General features: G+C 28.9%; 1 protein-coding gene across 10 annotated transcripts in view; it reads left to right on the forward strand.

Annotated features, from left to right (window-relative positions):
- LOC125063932 overlaps positions 1-23,171 on the forward strand; it is an 81,412-nt gene that overhangs the window by 15,484 nt on the left and 42,757 nt on the right. For all 10 annotated transcript variants that reach the window (XM_047670649.1, XM_047670653.1, XM_047670641.1 and 7 more), the window contains exons 16-19: positions 6,849-6,926; positions 7,272-7,322; positions 11,212-11,412; positions 14,079-14,211. In XM_047670649.1, coding sequence (XP_047526605.1) covers positions 6,849-6,926; positions 7,272-7,322; positions 11,212-11,412; positions 14,079-14,211 — 463 coding nt within the window. The remainder of the gene's footprint in view (positions 1-6,848; positions 6,927-7,271; positions 7,323-11,211; positions 11,413-14,078; positions 14,212-23,171) is intronic.

Consider the following 23,171-nt stretch of genomic DNA (forward strand, 5'->3'; position numbering starts at 1 on the left):
TAATACTTATCAATTGCTATAACCACGCTTTATAATAATAATATTGGGATATTGATATAAGTTTTGTGTTTGATGAAAACACTGTTTGGTTATTTTGTTTTATACTTAATTGTTGTACCAATTCTAAAAGTATTTACTTCACTTAAAGTCACGAATTCTAAAAGTACTTAACTTTTATAAATACGGCATTTTATTTTTGCCTTTTTTCCGATTCATGAAGATGTTCACAATATTTTTCTTCACCCCTCTCTATCGATTCGCTTCGAGATTGTCACGAGATGTATGTAAAACACAAGCATAAAGCATTCTCTATGTCAAAAATAAAATAAAATAAAATTGCACTGGTCATATTGTGAATGGATGTTCCAGCCTCTCCAACGTCGACTCCACGAATTTTTCTTTGCCTACGTTCGAGCCACAGCTAGTCTAATTTGATCTATCTGTGTGTGAAAAAATATGACATGATTTAGTATTCGTAAACAGTTCTCAATCTTGGTCATAAATATGAGTATTTTTATAGAATTATTCCTTTGACAGCATAACGTAGGTACACATTTCATTTGTTTAATTTCTTATAAGGCTTACGTCACAGCACATTAAGAGTGTATATTCATATTCCATTAAAAATCATTTGTTAACCTAAAACAAAGTTGTATAAAACACTTTTGAATTCTTACTAAATAAACATGTCATATAGATCTTGCATAAATACATATACATTCTGACGAAGTGAAAAGGCATTAGATACTTTAAACCTAGTATTTGTCATAATTGGCATGTTATTATATTTGAAAATCCAAATATGATATGAGGGTTGATAGCTAAAAGCTTTGTTCTAAATAACAATACTAGCTTTATAGAACAAGTTATTTCATGGGGCAATGTATTAAAATATGCAAATTACTCCTCGTACCGTTAAATATGATCCTTCAAGAACCCTATTCAACAACATCTCTCCAACAATTTTATAGTCAAAAGGGAAAATTGTCATAGAGGAATAACACTTTCGACGTATCATCTTCTCAATTTCGATTTAAGCAACAAATTAACCTATTGTCCCCTATTTCAGCATATGGTGCTATAATTCCAAGACTTCTTAAAATGTTCATGTTCATTGTCACTTGTCGACCTTCTAATGTCGTCAGTATTCGAAGTAAGATTTCTTAGCGCAGTTCTTACAATATATCTGCTATTTCGCTATTGTTACCTTGTCTTTGAAGTTTCGAAAATAATAGACTTGGAAATACAATAACATCATTTATAGACGTAAATTCGTCATATATTTTACCGTTTTCAATTAAAATTCCAGGTCGTGAAAGTCTTTGAGATTCGGCTTTACACAATTGAAACATTTCTTTTTTCAAATTAAGTAATATCTTTAAATAGCTCATGTAGGAAATTGATTGATTTGTTTTTGTTCTTATATATATATATATATATATATTTTTCCAAATATATGAATATCTACGTGCTTCCAATTATTTTTATGATGGCTGTATATCATATTTTTCAAATATAAATATTTATGAGTGCATTTGTGACACAACTTATGTTTCCATATTTGAATTTATCTTTAATTGGGTCGTCTAGAAGAGGTGGCTAATTAGCCGAACGAGTGTCTGTATATTATTACTTCTCAACAATTGTATATATCTGAATTTGACAACTGCCAATGATTGATTTTATAAATCAACTAGCGTAGATTCGTACATGTAAGAAAAAGAAAAAAAAATGCTGGATGCGATCGTTTCGGGTGAACCAGTTAGAGTAATCAGAGTTGACATCTCAGGTTTAATTCCTTTTAATCACATACAATGGTAATGAATGTCTAAGGGCAAAGGACAACTCTTAGAAAATAAATATTATTCACTTAACGTCCTAACTAAAAACAAAAAAGTAATATTAATTGTTGTCTCTAGCTCTTAATTAATTATTGATATTTATATATTAATACATTGGTTTAAATAGGTGAACGTGCTTAGTGCTCAAGAACTAGCATTTGTATTTATACAAGTCATTATAATTCCACTGCGTTACTAGCTAATCTTAATACAATAAATCTAAAGACAAAATCTTCTTCGTTTAATTTTTCATTTAAATTACTCATTTAATTTTTTAAGTGCAAAATCATAAAGGTATAAATGTAAAGAAAAAAATTTTCTTTTAGTTTTTTTATACAAATTCTGATTTTTATGTATGTCGGGAAGAATATATTTGATCTTTACACCCCAAACCATATATATTTAAAAAAATCAAACGTTCTTGTCTTATGGAATTAAATGAAAACAACTTTTGTTCGTTAATTCTTTGCATGTTCCGTAAGTTTAAACATGACCTAAATATACTTAGTTTTTTAAGCCAATTAGTAAATACTCGAAATTACAATTTGCCTTAATTTTGCGGAAAATTATGTTTATTTACGAAAATTTCAAACATTTACATAAAATGTTACTGATCAAAAACTTTATAATTCAAATTAACGAAATATTAAAACATATATGTACTATACTGGTTCAAAATGCTCGTTTCTGCTTTTTATGAAGGTCTAAGTTCAAAAATTTGCTAGCACATCATTGGTCAAATATTAATATATTTTAATATTAGTCACTGACGGCACTTATAAAGATGGAAATCCAAATGTCTTTTATCATTTCCGATCTTGACAACCTGGCGCATAAGAACTGCTACGTTCCTTTACAATTTTAAAGTGTATCTTCTTCAATTTTTGATAAAGAACACTCACCGTGAACAAATCGTTTTATTTTTGTTTTTCATAATTCCTTTAATATCTAATTTTATCCAATTGATTTATTAAAGGAGTTGTTAGACTTGTTATAAATAATTTTAATATAAAATGAAAGAATTATTTTCGTTCGACTGTCTCGACTGTCTCGAATGAGGGCAGACAGTGGAAAACGAATTGCAGTTCGTTTATGATACGTAGGTTTATAGTTTGGTATGGATAGACAGATCATCTTTCAGTTCAATGAATTTGTCATCTAATAGAGGCAACCAGTCTCTTGTAAATTTAGATCTAGTCTATCTGATTTATATGTAAGTATATATTATATATACATATAAGAAAGATACATAATAATGCAAGATACTACAAATTTGTATTTAATGTTATTACAACTATATACAAGTATATATAATCTCTATATAAGCTAGATAATTATATTTGATGATGTTAAGAAATTCGTCAACTTCATAATGAAAATTTTATATAGAAATATGTACGTTACGTACCATTTTGAAGAAGTGTTATCTATACTAAAATCTGTTACAATTTCACGGAAAAACTACTAAATTTGACGAAAATTGGTATAAAGCAAGCTTGAACGTATGCTTTTTAAATGTAAATTTGTACAAGGTACGATGTCATTATTCACTCCTAAATTTAAGTATTTACAATATTAAATCAGTTACTTTTGGAATCAACGACGTTCATTACGTAGATTTGTCTCGCTTTATCTAGCACCGTCTAGAAGCGACAAAATTACTGATTTCTTCAAATTTTAGTATTTAGTTATTACTTTTATTAAAGTGAGTAGTAGCCCGAAAATTTCACCGTGTAAGCTTTCAGCATGTTCCACCACGCTGCTCAATTGCGGGTAACAGACTTTCATCCACCACAAGAAAGTTTTCTCACGACGTTTTCGATAATCGCCGATCACGAGATGAATTATAAATAGAATAAGTACTTGAAAATTAAGCCGTGCCCGTTTGAGCGTGAAATCTTTTGGTTATGATTCCCGTGTTCTAATCACTGAGCCATGTCAGCTCTTGAAACTAACATGTATTTATATTCGATTATTGCTTTACAATATTCTAGTATATATACATATATGGATGTACATATAGCAATAAACTTCGATATAGGTTATTGTTTATCTTACTTCGATGTTAGAAACCGAGATACATGATAATGGCGAGTGTGATATTGTGGCTTTTCCGTTGAATAGAACTTTAGTAGGAGATCCCTAGACATTTGGCAATACAAATAACGGCAATATAGATTAGAATTGTGATTTAACTTTGTTTCAATAATACGTATGTATGTAAATGTAATCTTAATTTGACTGTCCTGTTTATCCCATCGAGTTTTTATATCAACAAAATCTTAGCTGCAGTCTAGAGAACGAGAATATTATCTAAATTAATCTTAGCATAAAAATTAATGCTACACTGTAATACACTTCTATTTGGTAACCGCATGGAATTAGGATATGTTGATTTTATGTAAGGTATATTAAAAATAAAATACATTTCTAACTGTTGGTACTCGATAATGTAAAAAACTAGATTAACGATTCATTGTGTTATTTACAGTCTGTATTATTAATTAATTTTGTTAATATGACAAGGCTCGTAAAACATAGCATTCATAAGCGCCTTGAGAGTGAACCATTTTTTTCCTATATTCGGCTTTAATTGTAAAGGTATAAATTTGAAATTATAAGCATTAGTATAGGAATTTACTATTATAAATTAAAAAAAAACCAGCTTGTTAACGTCCCACTGCCCGGCAAAGGCTTAATATGAGTACTTTTGCTTTCAATTAAAACCTGTATCCATGTGTAATCACATGTGTTTTAAATGCATACTTATATAAATTATATTTTCCAAGTTTAACCAAGATAAACTAACGTAACAGTTACATTTTAACTTCCCAATTTAAGTTATCCAAAAATACTAACTAAACTAGAAATAATTCTTAAAAATTATTTTTTAAATATTTTGGAAAGAGGCTATAGGAGTTTACGCCTATCATAAACATAGTCTCTTAACTTTATATTTACTTACAAATTTAGCAGATTAAGAAGATGAGAGGGTAAAAATAATAAACAAAATTCTCAATTTTCACTGAAAACAATCTCCGAATCAGGTTGTTATTGTATATAACTATAAAAAAACTGCTGCAATAATTACACGAATTTAATAATAAGAAGAATATCTTTAATTGCAGCCAAATACGCTTGAGTTTAGCTTTAGTAGGTAAAACATCCTTTAACTATTTCCCTGATCTGTGTATCACGTATGATTCATGCTTATTGTTTAATTGTATCTCCTGTAGAAATACAGTTAAGTTAGAATAAATTGATGTATTTTAACAGTATATTATGAATAAATAATCTATTCTGTACCCCAGGAGTCTATTGATACGAAATAAAAGCCGCAGAAGTTCGTGTTTAACGTGGGTATGGTTTACATAATGTTATAAGGAAATATAGCGTCTTGATATACAAGTTTTTAGTTGACCTTCAAACTCACACCTATTAAAGCGCTTACGGTGATGTAACGTCTGTAGACGGAGCTATTTCTTACAATTTAGATCCCGCAGGAGCTTAGGTGCCCGGTTGCGCGCCGCTATTTATTTTTATCTATATATAAATAGGCAAAGACAAAGCAGTTTCTTCTCTGTTTGTCAACCGATTTTCCTCTTTTATCATTTCGTAGCTATTAATCAGCATTTTTAACATCAATGAAAAAAGGAAATAAAATCGGAAAATATATAATCAAACCTTAAATATATTATAAATATATATAACATAAAACATATTCATATATGTTTTCCTCAAAACTTCAATAATTATTCTAGTTGAATTTCGGTCACTGTTCGAGCTTTAGTTTTATTAAAAAAGTTTACTACTAACTACATTTATGAAGAAACATTAGCTGCCCGTTTCGCCTGCGTTCTGGAGAAATAAGAATTTATTTTCTTCCCGATCGCAGCGTCACGTATGGAGTCCATCTAAACAATACACGGACCCACTCAAATATACGAAAAAGTTTTCATGGAAATCGGTGCAACCGTTTAGGAGGAATTCAGTTACATTTATGTATGTACAGATTATTTACACATATAAAGATATTCATAGTTATAACTAATACCAATATCATAAACTTAACTTTAAAGAATAAAATTTACTATTGTTGAGAGGATGCGACGCAGGAATTTAAATAAATGATACTCAGAGAAATACTAAATTATAATAATAAGAACAAAAATAAATTCTTAAATGTTTTACTTTTGATATATATTTTTAAAGATGCCTGTATGACTGTTATAATAGTATTGATGATACAAGGAGTTACACAATTTATCATATAATACTATGTAAAATTATGTTATCGGTTAGTACGTTATATCGCGTTTTATACGAAAATTACGAGGTATTTCATTAATGGTTTATTGGTTATATTTAAAGTTTTCGGAATAAGATATTTATATAATCAGCATAATTACTTAAAGTACTTAAATAGTCATTAGCAATGAATACCTTTACATTTTAGTAAAATGACAAAAACGATGTAAGAGCCTACTTAAATAAAGTATAATATTTCGTCTTTGATTTAATATTGCAAAAGCCATCTTGAAACGACGATAAGCCGTATTATTTAAATGAGTTTATTCATATTTCCCTTTATTATTAACCAATTAACGCTTACAAATGAAATAGTAAAAACGTTAAAACGTTCTCAAGGTTCTGTGGTCACTGTTCGGCAAATAAAATTGCAATATGTTATAAACAACAGAATGGTTTGCTACACTAGTTATAAATTAATCTCGAGGAGAGTCGTGATATTTTACCTTCATAGAGAAATACATGGAAGACGAATACTCTCCTTATAAAAAGAAACTTGCAAAGAGTTATAATTAAAGTACAATAAGATATTCCGTTATTTCGAATAATAAAAGCAAATATCGCAAATACTTGTATTAATCGTTAAAAAATCGTACAATATCTCATCCTTGATCGTAATGATTTCTAATTTTCGTATTTATTCTTATAAATCGATTCATTTTTAATCTACGAGTTGATTAAAATCTGCCATTGTTCTAGTGATCGCAACGAGCTGATGCGGGAGCGCGAGAGAGACCGCGAGCGCGAGCGCGGCTATCTCAGCGACCACAATACGAGGTCTGTTTGTGTCCCATCTGAATGAGGAAACAAAGAAATTTGCTTCTCCTTCTAATAACTAGTTCCTTAAGAAATTCTTATCGAGAGTTTTTTTTATTTTATTTATTACTTTAAAAGGTTTTTTATCGGATAGTTGCGATAAAATGCTTAACGAAACATTAATGTAATATATTGTAATAATGTAATATAAGCCAAAGTATATATTATCTATTTATATACAAGCACACTCCTACTTATATCAATTTTGCAGACAAAAGTAAAGTAAATTTTTTTCTAAATAAACTGTTTTTTTATTGTTATCTTATTATTACTTTTATTAATATAATAACAGCTCGTTTTTTATAGGGATCGTATACGAGATCGAGATCAAGGATATCTAAGTGACCATCAGTCAAGGTGAGTGAAATTATAAGGTCGATTATTATTTTAACTGTTCCTTTAGTCAATAAAAAAGTAAAATTTTGCTTAAATCTCTGTTATTATATTTATATAATTTTTTGAAGATATTTTAACCGATTACTGGAATATTTTGAGTTGCTTGTCGACTCATTTGCTGGTAAATTTCTCTTAATTTTAAACTATACAACATATATAAAAAAAAGCTTATATTTTTCTAGCATATAGCTTCATATCTTATTAAAACGCATACTTGGAATACTTGATGCGTTATAAACATTTAACTTTCGATTTTGTCAAATATTTATTCCAATGTAAGTAATTGTAATAAAAAAAAAATAAGTTCATTAATATAATTAAACATAAATGTATTTACACGAATATCAAATACGAATACATTACTTGGACCAAAACTAAAATCAGACTAAAAAATCGGACATGCATATTAAATAATATTAAAAATACATAATTTTAAAAACAATCATGAAAATGGTTAAAACTATTGTGTGACATCACTGTTAATGATCAGGATGAATACAAAAAAAAATCTACATTAAAAAACAGAGTACTGTGCTACATATTTTTTAGTCTACAAGGTTGTAAACCATTATAAATTGACTATATTTATTTTTTATCTATAGTATTAATGATATGTATTTTTCAAATTTCGTCATAAAACGTAAAAACTTTTCTTACTGTATTCATTAATTTCTTTTCTTTTCTATCTAACCTTAATATTCATGATACAGTTTCATGTAAAATGTAAAAATATTTCATCATATTTTTCTCCTTGAACACAATGTTCTAAGGGCAGCTTGTTTGGCTGTATAATATAAGGCCTTAGCTTCTAATTTCGAGTCAAATAGTTAAAACTGTCCGCCCGGAAGTTGACAGTTTCACATTCCCGAGTGTCGGAAAGAATGTAAGAACCTTATTTAAGCCTTTCCGTGCCGATACACACTACACATACCATACACTTGCAATAGACTAGTCCTTAAGATTGATCGCCGTAGTCAAAATTCAGAGTTCCTGTCGATATAACTTGATGTGATTATATTCTTGGCATTATCCGTTGTTGGATTGAACTGGCATAAAATCAGCTGATCAAATAAGATTTGAATGAGACAAACTAATAAAGTTCGTAATAAATTCTTATAAAAAATATTTATTACCTGCATTATGGCTTTATAAAATAAATACTTGAATGTAAATAAACTTCAATAACTTGATACATGACGTAGCGAAACCTTTTAGTAATAAATAATAATTTATGAGATGCGAGTTTTTAAGTTTAGTGCCACGCTTGCGTGCATTGCCTTTAAGTAATAATGTTAATGTTTGTCTTTTTTTTTGTTTTAAATAAACTGTAATAGGAAATTTCTTTAGTAATTCAATTCAATTCAAAACAATTTTATTCAAGTAAACTTCACAATGAAGCGTTTTTGAATATAACTCGATGATGTTAAAACTAAAACTAAAAAAATATATATGTAGAAAAATGATGGATAAAACTTCTCTAAAGTAGTAGATATGAGGCGTATACTCCTACAGCACCAGTGGTAGTCATCCAACACAAGGCGATTTCCTGTCGATGTTTTTCCTTTTCACGCTAAGAATGTAATTTATTTTATATTATATAATTACTCAGCATTAAATACAAATACGCATACGCATATAAATACTCAGTAATGTTTGACATAATTTAAATTTCCAATTTTTTTTATTAAAGCATATATTTAAAACGTAAATACAGTGCTTCGATAAAACCTTACAGTATTTTTTGTTCAGCTGAAACCTTAGCACTCAATAAGGTGTCTGAAACTATATCGCAAAGCTATTTAATCCCCTAGAATAGGATAAAAAGCATCACACTATTTTCAATTCTATTAAAGAGCACCCGTATTCTTTATAGGACGGTCTCCGCTGCGGGGCGCTACTCGGCCTTCTTATCTCAGATTTGTCCTTATTTAGAAATGGACGTATTACAAAAATGTTTGAATCATACGCTGTATAGTACAGTTCCTTCGTTTAAAGAAAAAATATAATATAAAAGAAATGCTGATTCGCTAATAGATATAAAAATAATCACTACAGTTTGAATTAAAATATATATATTTGATATAACAAATAAAGATGTGTTCGTTTCGTCATTATTATATGATTATTATTGATCATCGTCGTATTATGTTTAATTAATGGTTCTGTATTATTTGCGCTATAAATTATTTTTTCTTCTTTTCTTTAGTTTCTGTAATAATAAAAACATGTTTTGATATTTTTTTCTGTTCATTGGACTGTTTGAATTAATTTCACGAATGAGATAGATAGCTAAAATCTTATAAATTGTACAAACAGATAAAACGGAATTTTTATTTTAAAACTATGTATGTACTTGCTAAAAAAATCCAAAGTTTGGTATGAAAAATAACACAAAATGATTTTTTATAAAAAGGTTTATATTAAAATTCATTCCAAGGAATTAGTAAAATCATAAAATTAAATCGATACGTACAAGAAACGCATTTTTCAAAACAACTTTGTAAAGGAAATTGGAAAAATATTTTTAAAATATGAAATTCACTTCGAGTAAATCACGTAAAAGGTATATTTAGGCACAGAAGCGCTCGCCCGTACATTTCCTCTCATAATACCGATGCTGTTAAACTCGTAATAGATTCGAAGCGAGTTTCAACCTGACACGAAGCTGTTGTGACTCTTGGGGATTGTCGAAACGTCCATTCTAAATTAGGTTACCCAATGTAGGAAACGGTTTGATTTTCCTCTTTATTTTATTTTGTGATTACTTTTTCACTTTGCCTTTTTACGGGAGGGATAGAAGCTCGTACTTTTGCTTTTATTTGCATTTGTGAATATATTTTTAGAGAAGTTTAAAGTTCGCAATTTATATTTTATTATTCATTTGATAGTATCCATTGGTATTTGATTATTCAACAAGAATTATAAAAAAATCAGTGCATGTTTATTTTTATTATTTTAAATATATATAAAAAAACCTTTTATTATATTTATATTTAAAAGGTTGCTTTATGTATAATGGACTTAAATATGTATAACGAATGTATAACGAAATTAAACGTGTTTTGTATTCCATTTGGTGTCCAAAATTGGTTTACAATTGGCATATATATATTGCGAAAACAGAACAAATTACAATCAAATTTCCTAATTAATCTATGATCATCCTCAGGGCATTAAATCGGCTTACAAGCAGTGAAGCGTTCGATTAACATACACATAAAAACAAAATGAGATCGAATGAATAACCTCGTTTTTCTAAATCGACTATGTCGTGTAGCGTAACATTTGGATTAATAAAAGCATTTGAAAAATGGACTGACTTAATATGGAACATGTGTATAGTCATCTCATTCGAGTGGAAAAGAGAACGGTTGCGTTAAATGCATTGAAATAGCGCATTATCTTGACTATCTCGCCTTAACCATCTCGGGTTTGTTATGTAGCGCTATATTGAATGTTCATTGTTCACCTTAACTACAAAAGTTTATGAATATATTAATGTGCTTGAATCCTGCGTTACGTGAAAATTTCAGGTTCAAGTTCCATTTAGTTTAAAGCTTTTAAAGAAATGTATAATAATTTGTATATTATTATATGATATTCAAAATACAATGTACTACTTATTTTATTTGTTCATACTTACAATCATAAATAATTTAATTTTTTATCACATGAACTACCCATATATTAATCGTCTATTAGCAAAGAAACCTGAAATCAAGTTTTTATTCAAAAATTTTCCTAATTTCATTCAAAGAGTTTTTAATAAAAAAATTGCATTTGTATTGATATAAACGAAAAATATTACTTACTATTAAGACTACACATTAAATTGCTGAATCTGTTTTAGTTTCGTAAGCGCGTCTCGTTGCGCATCATGTATCGGAGAGTCGGCGCGCTCCGCTTGGTATCGCCACTCTGACGGCTGGCGCGGCGCCCCGCCGCCTGGGCCTCGTCGCTCACCGTGGGACTCCTTACCCAGTCTCCGACATGAAGGAAGCCTCAACGATTCCGGTTATAGAAGCAATAGAGCTGATAGCTTTGAGCAGCGGTAAGTGTTTTATTCATTAAATAAATTTTACCTTTATTATTTAAAAATTTCAGTTACTGACTGCATGACCAAAAACTTATGAAATTCTAATAAACGTCAAATTTAATATGGCCTATGGCTCAATAGGCCACCAAATGAGTTTAGTATTAACATAGATTTGTAAATCTTTATAAAGTTTCATTCATCGTTTTAGAAACTGAAGGTGAATTTGTTACAATGTTTTGTATACCCTCTTATTATCTAGTTTTAGGTGTACTAGACGATAATAGTTCAAACGGGTACAGTAAGGGTACCTATATGTATATACAACTTTTAGATTGAACAATCTTGAAGAGAAAATTTCTCGAAGTTTTGTGCCAAGGAACTCTTACTTACTTAGGAATTTATTTGATTTATTGATAAAAATCGACATGAAAATCCATATAAGATTTTAAAGTGTGTCTCGTAAACAGGACATTCGTAGATAATGTCGAAATATCGAGCTCCACCAAATAAAAATAAAATACATGGTAAATATGCCGTTTTAAATACTTGTAGTAATGAAAATTCATTGCGTAGATTAAAAGATCTAAGCATATAAACGGGAAGCGACTTTATTTTATACTATGTAGACATTTCGTTATTTCATTATAAGCAAGATTGATCGGGGTTAATATGATGTGTTCGCAAATAGAAGTATACATTTAATAATAAAACTATACTGTAAACTAACAAACTGCTCAGGTTAAACTTACCCCTTAGGTCCCTTCGTTAACATAATGACTGAAACTTGATAGCTCAGAAACCGCTAATTGAATTAATTTAATATATTAAATTAAGGTATGATCACACTACAAATAAAATATTCCAATTCCGTAAAGACAATACATGTTTTTGGGCGAAGTACTCATTTATACATAATATAAAGTATACTTCTACTTCTGTCAATACGTTTTTGTTAAAAAATCGTAAAAATAAATGAAGAATGTCGCTTAATACAAGATCATATTATATTATATACATGCTTTTATTAGTATATGATAATAAAGTTGTATAAATGTTATATAGGTATAACGAATATAAATTTCTTAAGCCGTCAAAACCATACTAGTCCAGGGTTGGGTACACAAAACTTTACAAGCCTTAAATATATACGTAAAAGACAATGTCTTTAATAACTGTTTGTTAACGAACAGTTTAAACTATATACCTTTGTTTCGTAAAATTCAACATGAGTATAATCAGCAAAATTTTGATTTTAGGAAGGCTACACCCCTTAAATCTTAAACTTAATTCAATCGACTCGTTCGTGTCACGTGGAAAACGCGCTAATATAATTTTTACCTTTTTTATTAAACCAATTTCCATCAGCCCGATTTGATTTAAATTTTACGTAGACTTTATATATAAACGATAACTTTATAATAATTATATTGATATGGTGTATGCGAGTTACACGTGTTCTGTAATCGTAGCCTTATTTGGATTTTTTCATGAAAAGTATTAGAAATAAAGGTTCTAAAATTATTTATACTTATACTCGTATTCCTTATATTTTTAGCTTCTTCTTTCTACCTATTTATAATATATAATAATTGTTACAAAATTATAAAGGTTGAATTTCTACATTTAATCTCAAAGACAATAGTAGCCTTTTATCCTTGATCAGCTTTTGCTAAACAATAGTTAGAACTGTAATTCATGTCTCGACTTGTTGCGAAGCTCTACGAAACCGATCTACGTATTATCTCGTAGACCAAAACCACTCATGACTGACGCTTAAGACGAAGCTTAAATAGATATTTCAATTGTGATATATTCTATATATGATTATGTAACTACAGACTAGGAGTATAAAATAAGTTAACAAGTTAAGTGTAATAGCCATAAGTTCTCGTGTATGTAAATAATAGGTATATTTAATGGTTCCTTAAAGCTTCGGCTTCATGCTTCTTATGCTTGACTTTCTTCTTATTTCTTTATTTGTGGTCATTTTTATCAGATTTGGTATAGGTAGGCTATATATCTTTATATATATGTATCTTTGTTTCTGACCGACTGAATTCTATTTTGTATGGAAATAGAAGTGACAATGACTGCAGTAATTCACAATAATAAGGAATAATGGAAGATAAAATTCTCAAGCAAATGAGTGTGTTTAGTCAAATAGATAAACAATTATCGTAATTACTATAATAAAAAATAAAAAAATATATCGTTATTGAAACGCAAAATTTTATAGAAATAACGGTAACATACATCACGTTGACAAAAACTAATAAAGCCTAAGTAAAAGAAGTATTGGAGAAAGCTGTAAAAATACCCATTACTTTTTTATTTTCCTTTAGTTGTCACGTAGTAAGAACATTACCCCAACTTTTATTACGTTCCTTGTTCAGTGTGTGATTTTATAGGACACACAGATGTAATCCGGTATTGTCGCACACAGTTTCACGTCAAGTGACAAAATGAAATAATTGCAATTACTAAACTCGTAGAACGTCAGCTTATGCTTTATTTTAAATACTTTATAAGTAGATAAAGGCACTTAGATTTCAACCTCTAATCAATCTCCTTCTACTGGGTGAAATACCGAAATCGATTATATTTATTTTTATTTATTTAATTTGTAACTCAAAGTCTTTCAATTCTAGAGAGAAGAAAAATGCGAATTAATTTGGTTACAGAGGAGTTTTCGATCGACAAGACAGTGTGCGGTCGGAGTATGCGAGCGATCGCGAGTCATCCCGTTATGGCATCGTGCAGCAAGCCTCTATCGACAGCACCGACTCCAGGATTTGTTACCTGACTTCTAGTGAGGTAAGTTACAATTTTTCTTGGAGTGTATTTTTTTGTAAAAACTTATATTAAAAACTTACAATCTGTATTATGAGTTTCAAAATTTTTCTGTCAACGAAGGCTAAAATAAAATAAATTGTCAGCCTAATACAAACACTTGAAATTTTATAAATATGAAGTAGTATTCATTTCCTCTTACTGGATATTCACTTCTCTTATACTACTTATAAAATAAGTATCATTTTACTGTGAGATATAGGTATTTATTTATTTATTTAGATTCTTTCGAACATTAACAAAATATAAATATTTATATAGTTAAAAAATAATAATTGAAATTTAGTAAAATAAAATATTTTTAGATAAGTCGTTGGTTGATTCGATAAATTGAGAGATAAATGCTCGTTCGTCCATTTTGCAGTGCTCTCCAAACGATTTCATTACGCATTTACGTCTAAAAATAGGGAGCGCCTTTTTAAGTATCATGGAGTTATTAAGCCTCATGAGCACTTAAACGTACGGAGCCATGTAGAAAAGGTTGCGATGCGGTAAACTCTAACATTTTATCTTGCATCAATAGAACATAACGAGGGATAAATTGCAGACAGAAAATGCTTTGGAAATTAGGCTTTTACTTTATAAAACCTTTCGGAGCTCAAGTTATTCAAATAACTTTTCGACTAGACACTGTAATTTCTTCTTTAATATACATTTGATATTGATTTAAATTATATACGTATTATACAAGTCTGTTTTGTGGGTATTATTTGTCGTTCCATTTAATTATCTATTCGAATCTATCTGCAGAAAGCAGCTTGAAGTGTATGGTGAAACTCACGATTCAGTCATTGGTTTAATTGAGAATTCAGCACTTGACACTACTTCATTTATCAAATAGCATCCCAATGCATTGATTGAATTACTTTACGTGAGCTTCTGGTCTCTAATCTAGTCTCGAATGATGTCTTTCAGACTACTTTCAACCCAATAAGAGATTATTAAAGAAAATACTACATCCTCTTTCCATAAATATTATCTGAATATCAGTTTATATTATGTTGTGTTGTTTTTTTTATTTATTAAAATATATTGAATCGCTTTTCTTTATCGAATTTCTTTTCATGGCAATTTCAAAGGTATTCAATAAATACTGGGCATTGTTAAAATTAATTAAATAGACAGGGAATCTTAACAATTTTTAATAATATTAGTAAAGGGACGTTAAAATCAGTTGCTAAAAAAGACCAGTTTTAATTTATTTTTGTCGCTGTAGAGTATTTACCCGACTATCCCAGAAGAAAATATGGATGACGATTTTTTTGACACACTCTTTAGCCTCGCCTCGCCTCGATGAAATTAGTTTTATGAGGTGTTGTAAATGGATAGTTTAGCAACCGTCTTTAATGTCCTTTTGCAAATTTTATTAAAAATCGTTAAATACACTGACTAAAATATTTACTCGTATATAAAGAACAGTTCCAAGTTTTTATTAATTCTATATGTATACAGATTAGTTTTAATAAAACATACATTCTTACATAATTTACAATTTTTGATTATTGATTTAAAACATAAACTATAAAATAACAAAATCCCAACTGTGAACAAAACTAGAGCTGTAGATGCAAGATGAGGCGAAAGAATTTTTCTTTCTTCAACAGAATAGCTAGGTCTTACTAATGTGAGACATACTTGGTAATCCAAATCAAGAATATAAAGCTTCTTTGACGCTTCCATCTCTTTGCAGTCCGTTTTTTTTTTTATTTAATTATTCACTCCATATACAAGCCCTTATTAAATGTAAATATTTAAACAATTTATTATATATTATAATTTATTACAATTAAGATTTAAATGTAGTGTTATTCATTATTTAATATAATAATAATATATAGAATATTTAAAGTTCGGTTTGTATTTTTGCGATCGCACTAAAATTGCACGTAAATATGAAATAACAAAATACAAAATACGTAAATATACCGAAATGTTATAATTAACCCTAAAATTGCGCAACCTGATTAATTTTTACCTCGGGGCGTAATATTGCGTCAGAATATTAATCTTTTTCGAAATGAATTATGATTTAGACTTTATTAAATATATAACCCCAAGCGTTATATTAGACTTGATCAATTCAATTTCTTGCTTTATAAATGACATTATATTTTTTATAAAATAAAAATAAATTAAAACGGGAGTTTATGTCCTACTTCGCACATAATCGACTTTTATGTCAGTTTTCATAACCCTTCCAGCGCTTCAAGCATAATTAAACGATAAACATCTCAAAAACATACTTTAACAAGAACTTATGACATATATAAGTTCAAAAAGTACCTGATGTTTGATGTAAAGGTAAAAAATATGGTAAACGTCTTATTTCTATGATTGTAAGATACACACAATTCTTTGAAAAATAATGTCCGTCTAGCTTATTCTATAATTTAACTAAGGATGTACAGAGTACTGAACCCGGATTATACGTTGGGTCGCGGGTTTGATTACAGCTCGGGTCAGCTTAATCCGGACTTAACGACCTCACGTTAAGCCGTAAGTTCCGTTTGAAACCACAAATATCTAATAATATCATTATTTTCTTATCTAATCTTCTAACGCCTTACTCCTAAGAATCGTAGAGTTTAGATGGTGATTGTAGGCTGTTAAAACTAATAGCATAATTAAAACTCAAACTTAATTAAATAAAACAAGGCATAAATTATTGAAATGATGATAAAAGACGGCATTTAACATGTATTTTAATAAAAAAAATACATTTTAAGATATATTTAATGCAAATTAGTCCTAATGTGTATTAATTTTTATTTATACATACATTCGTGTATTTCTGAAGCTAATTGAGTCCAGCAAATACAAAACAAATCCCTTCCTTCACAGAATATCTGGTACTTCATGTACATTGAATTCAAGCGGCTATTCAGTCACTGAAAAGATAAATCAATAACAGCGGTCATTTCTATAACATACCTTATTTGTATTTTTCTTTTCAAGCGTTGTATATCATTGTCAGATAACAGTATTAGAGGGTGGGCGGGTCGATGTGGAGGCTAGTAATTCATATTTTACCTGATCTCGTTTAATATGTCTACATAAAATAGATGAAGTACCTACTAGCAAAATAGCCCGAGGTAATATCGGAGTAAGATCTGGGAGAGCTCGGGGATGCTCGGCGGAGTGTGCGCAGACCGCGGCGCTCGGCGTTGCGCCGTAGGCACCACAATCGTTTCCTAAACGTAGCATTAAAAATATTATTTTGAGGTTAACTTTCTCTACTCACAATAAAATGAACTGATGACAAACGTGTGTCCTGAAAGCTTCGATTCGTTTAAACACTGACGTGTCGAATGTCGCGAAAGAGAACTTTGCACCGAAAACTGAGACGTTTTATTTGTGTAAATACAAAGCTTTTACTATCAAGTGCACGGACAAAGAAGATTTTATCATCCTCACTGCGTTTGTCGTTAATGGATATTATTTCTGATGGTTGTTACAATACAGTTGAACTGTAGACTGATGATAAAATTTATTTTATAGAGTTATCGTGTTGTATAAACATATCCTGCGTCAATTGTAGGGCCTATCTCATGTTACAGTGTTCTTGTAGAGTTGTTTAGAAATAAATGTTATAGATTTTTAAATATTAGAAGTCTCGCTTGTATGTCGCTTAATCCACCTGTGATATTCTTTCTTAAGTGATTATGGACTTTTGTGAATAACTTTTCGACTGCCGTTAAAAATATAAACAATAAAAAATCCTTAGAATCATCGTTTTATGCTAAATTGCGTTTAATATTAGGAATTGATAATAACTAAAACAATTAGGAATATAGTATAAAAAAATGTTTTATGTGTAATAGTTCTATATATACCTATTGTTGAACGTTGTATGTTAACTATCCTCAAAGTTCTTATTTATATATGTGAAATATTATTAAATAATATATAGTATAAGGTGCTAATAAAAAGATTATATGATAACTGCATGGGGGCCATCAAATCGAAGAATGCTGGTTTTATAAAGGTAAACAATGATTCTTAATAATGTAGACATTTTCATCTTAAATCATTCATACATTCACTCAACAACTTAACTCAATCATTCAAGTTAGAAAAACTATAATAAACAAATTCCAAGTCCTAAAAGAAATCTAAGTAACTTGTTATCAATGAGAAGTAAGAACTCTTTTCATTGGAACTCTTTATGTTTTTTACATTCGATAATAATATGAAGAAAAATATGATAATTTGCAAAACGTTATTTATATTACAATCTAACAAAGTAAATGTTAAAGAAACGGTATACACATGTTTAAATATAGAGAAGTTGTGTGTAAAACGAGTATAATCGTCATATTTATATCAAAATAAAGTCCAAATATGTATAAATATCACTTAATATTTAAAAATATTATCTTGTTGATAGTGTATACCATGAGTATAAAATTTTAAGATTCGATATTCATATATTTCTGAGTTATTCATTTTTGCCAAATCAAAATCAAAGCACCTTGTAATAATTTTACTTTGTGTCGTTTTTAATTACTTCCAATATAACTCTTGTTCATTATCTTCTTAAATCTTCATAGCAACTTGTTTGTCTCATTAAACAAAAACTTAGTTTTCCTAACCTTTATAAACTTTTTAGCAATAACTATCTCTGACTCGTTACTGATATAATAGGGTAAGTTTTTATTTCCTGTGTTTGTATAAGCTATGCAACATCAAAATACATATAATATTTGTGCCACTATTCATATTAAGAATATATACTATTTGTTTTTAAAATAAATTATTATTTAATTTATTATGTGAACTTTTGAAGTACGAATGTCATTGATATGTGATATTAAATACAATGATTATTACTAGACAAAATGCAAGATTGCTTTTTATACTATACTTATACTATATTACTTATGTTTATTATTATACTTTTTATATTTTTATTTATGTATATCTCAGTTTAAAATTCAACTATTTTAATATAACAAAGTACAAAAATGCTCTACACTATCTAAAAATACTCTTGAATAAATTAAAAAAAAAATAAGACCGCACAAAAATCTGCTAAGCACAACTTAAAAAAGGGTTAAAGGAGAACCTCCTTTAACCCTTTTTTAAGTTATTTAATGAATCTATATCCATATATTATTACTATTTTTTATGACCTTATTCATATAGCATATTTAATATATATATTCTTAATGAAGTCATAAAAATGATTGATTTTAATACATAAATTTAAAGTAATATAAAATCTATATTGAATTTTCATACAATTCAAACATTCTAGCTGGTTTGAGTAATGAAACAGTAGTTTTGGGCGCTTTATTCGCTGAACATTATTGTTGCTCTTCTGTATTGCATTAAGCCAAATAGTATTTTGTACATCATTGTAATGGATTCGTGATGCATTTAAAAGCGACTGCGTACAGTACGGAAGTTCTCTTGTATGTTCGTAAGCACATGCCGTACTTAAAAAGTTTCTTTTTAGACCTCGTTCTTAAGTAGAATATATTTTATATCTTTATGTCGTGTTTGTACATTTTGCTGTTCATTGTTTATTCGTCGTTATCTGAAATATTTGTTTGTTTCATTCATGTAATTATAATGAAACTATTTTCGTTAATATATTTCAAATTCAAATAAAATTAAATATGATATTTTTCTATGTACTCTTCAGAGATATTTATCTATACTAATATGTGAAAGTAACAAATCTGTCTGTCTGTCGCTCTTTTTATCGGCCAAACCACTTGACCGAATTCGATGAAATTTGAACTCCAAGGAAGGAAATAGGCTACTTTTATAATTTCTACTTTCTACCAAACAAACGCAATTGCGGGCGACAACTAGTCTGTCACAAATTCATACAAGATAAAATAGTATTATTCACTACTAAATGTAACTTAATATGAAGTTTAAAGTCAAATATCTACGATATTCAGTCGTTACATTAGGAATCGACGATTTTAATTACGAAAATTTGTCCCCCTTTATCTAACACCGCCTTCGAAATTAATCTGAGTATTTATTTTTGTGTGTGTGTGCGTTTTTTTTTTTAATTTTGATAAAGTTAAATTATTGTTTTAATTATTAGCGGTAAATGTGTGTTTCGTTTTCTTTAACTCACATCGTTTATATATGATACTAAGTAAAATCTATTCATTAAATATAATAATTATATTTTCTGAATTTGCCGATTAATTTTATTAAAAATTTTTATGCCTACCACTTGATGATCAACGAACTAAGCAGCTGATGATTAGTTTTTATATAAATCTATCATATAATAGAATAACTGTGTATATACACATATACAAAAACTGCGGTTTATACAGATGCTATTGTCATTTGTATCAAATATATGATTTTAATTAGCCTTTGGCTTTATTATGGTTTTACCTCCACTGAAGCTATTTGCAATTAATTTGAACCTGACAATATTGATTTTTTACACATATGTACATACATATATATGTATGTACATGTATATTAGAAATGTTTAAGTTTTCTGGCCACACATAATGGCCACTATAATAATCAAGCATCTAAAGTAAATAAAAATATTTCTTTTATATTTATAGCTGTTAATAATAAAATGTGATATGACCCTTAGTAATATAATTATTTAAATATTTTATAATGTAAGGCCATTAATAAAACCTTTTTAATTCACATGACACTACAACTTAATAACTAATATAACATTTAAATTCTCCGACGTTGAAAAATAAAGTTTCTGCATTTAAGGTGCAAAAAGATTATGCATAGATTCAAAAAGGAAACGTAGCTGACGATCTGTGTTTGCTTTTAATTATTTGTGAGTTCGTTTATCTTGTTCTATTGATTATAACTTTGAAGTTGAAGGGTCTGCTTGGCCCCTTAAAATAATATTAATAAACCTGTTTTAGTGCGTCCTTTCGTTCCGAAATTTCAAGCCTCTCTATGTCATATACCCTCCCTAAATACAAACATGGGAAAATTAGTGTTTACTCCTTCCATGTTATTCTATACTCGCCACCACACCTAGTATCCAAGCAATTAGCTTATTTTTTTTAATGTACCTCCAATAACACTTATTATGTGCCAGTATTACTATTCTTAGGTTTTTTTATATTGATTCATAGGTTTATAGTTGAAGATCCCTTATTAATCGGAAATGTAGTAATACATAAAATTATGTAACCTTTTCTATTAAAATAATAATAATATTTTTTATATAATCTATTATCGTTGAATCAAACGAAGCAGTGATATTAGTGAAATCCAAGTATGGTGACTTGAAAGACGAAAACATAGTATATCTATTCAACAGCTTAACATGACATGGCATAAATTTAATATCTAAAAAAGTTTACGTATATATTTTTTCCGGATGACTTGGTTTTTCATTTAAATCACTACTTTCGTATTCACCAATTTAAGTTTGTATTTAAAAAGAACAACAGATTTAAAAACAACTCGCGGTGAGATAAAATTAAAATCGTCGTAGCACCCCGTAAACGCTCCGTAGAGCGTATAAATAGTTAAACAGCGCCGCGAGCCGCGTTACGCTGGAAACTTTATTTTTTATTACAATTAAATTATTACATTACGGGATAACATATAAAGTACAGAAATAAACAATTGCTAATTATAAGGAACAAATTTGTGAGTAGAGTGCTTTCCTTATGAAAACTAATATTGCTACATACAGTATACACGTGAATAAGCTATTTCACGTGCAGCTTTAAATATACATGACATTGCATCTTAGTTTACATGGGTGGTGGTGTATTGGCGATCTAATGTTTAATATGGGCAGTGCTGACCACTTATCATCAGGTGGCCCATTTGCCCGTGCGTCAACCTATATAATAAATAAATCATTGGTTGGAATAATGGTGACTTTAAAATTTAGAATTTGCTTTTCACTTTCCCCTCTTTGGATATAGGACTCCTCCAGCTTCATCCAGTTTTTTGTTTTTCGCCTTTATAATCCATTGTGCGCCCGCCATAGCTAGTCATCTGTCCAACGTTTCTCAGGCCGTCCTGTACTAATTCTCTTGCCATTTGGTCCGACTGGACCATTGTGCCTTTTCTTTTATCCGTCTCTTGTCGTTATATCGCGTCAGGCGTCCTGAACATCATCATTATAACTTAAGAGCGTAATGAGGTCCACCTGTTAGTTTCATTTTGTTTCACTTCTTATAATAATGCCAATCATATAACAAGATAATGAAACGCTTTCGAGTAAATTCAAATGTATGCAACGACGTTGTCTTTTAACTTATATCGTTATTTAATATCGAATAATTATTATTTTCCTTGACAGGCGTAAATTACATGGTTTATGTATAATATATATGCGTACATACGTGATGAAATCTGACGTAGAACTTTTGAGTTTTGAGGTTTTCTGGAATTACACAGTTGCAACAAATAATAAAATACACTAAAGTTATATTAAATTTATTCCAAATATTATCTTTACGGAGATCGATTTCCTTCCTTAGTTTTTTAGCTTTATAAAAAAATTACTAATTCCTTAGTTATGATTTATATATCTGGATTTTTATTTAAATTAATTATTATTTGTGATATTTTTTGTTATATTTCACGAAGTTTGAGTGTGTAAGGTAATAATATCATATTACACGGTTCTATTTGTTTAAATTCTAAATGAATTCTAAGCTATTTTAATGGATGTAGATTGATTAATAAGTAAGAAAGCTATTTACATTTTTATTTCATCTTAAAAAGCAAAATTTTACTTAGGTATTTTAAAAATGTCTCATTATAGCTTGTGATGGTTCTGTTATACAACTCTTTATTAACCTATTCATTGTTTATGTAAGTAGGTCATATAGTTACGCTGGAAATTGTATGATACCTAAACTAGGTAAGTCGAGTAGCGTTTACCGCTTCTGTAAGGGAATTTCTGATACAAATTGTATTTGTTAATCCAAACTTTTATT

This window comes from Vanessa atalanta, chromosome 5 (assembly GCF_905147765.1).
Source record: "Vanessa atalanta chromosome 5, ilVanAtal1.2, whole genome shotgun sequence".
NCBI lineage: Eukaryota > Metazoa > Arthropoda > Insecta > Lepidoptera > Nymphalidae > Vanessa > Vanessa atalanta.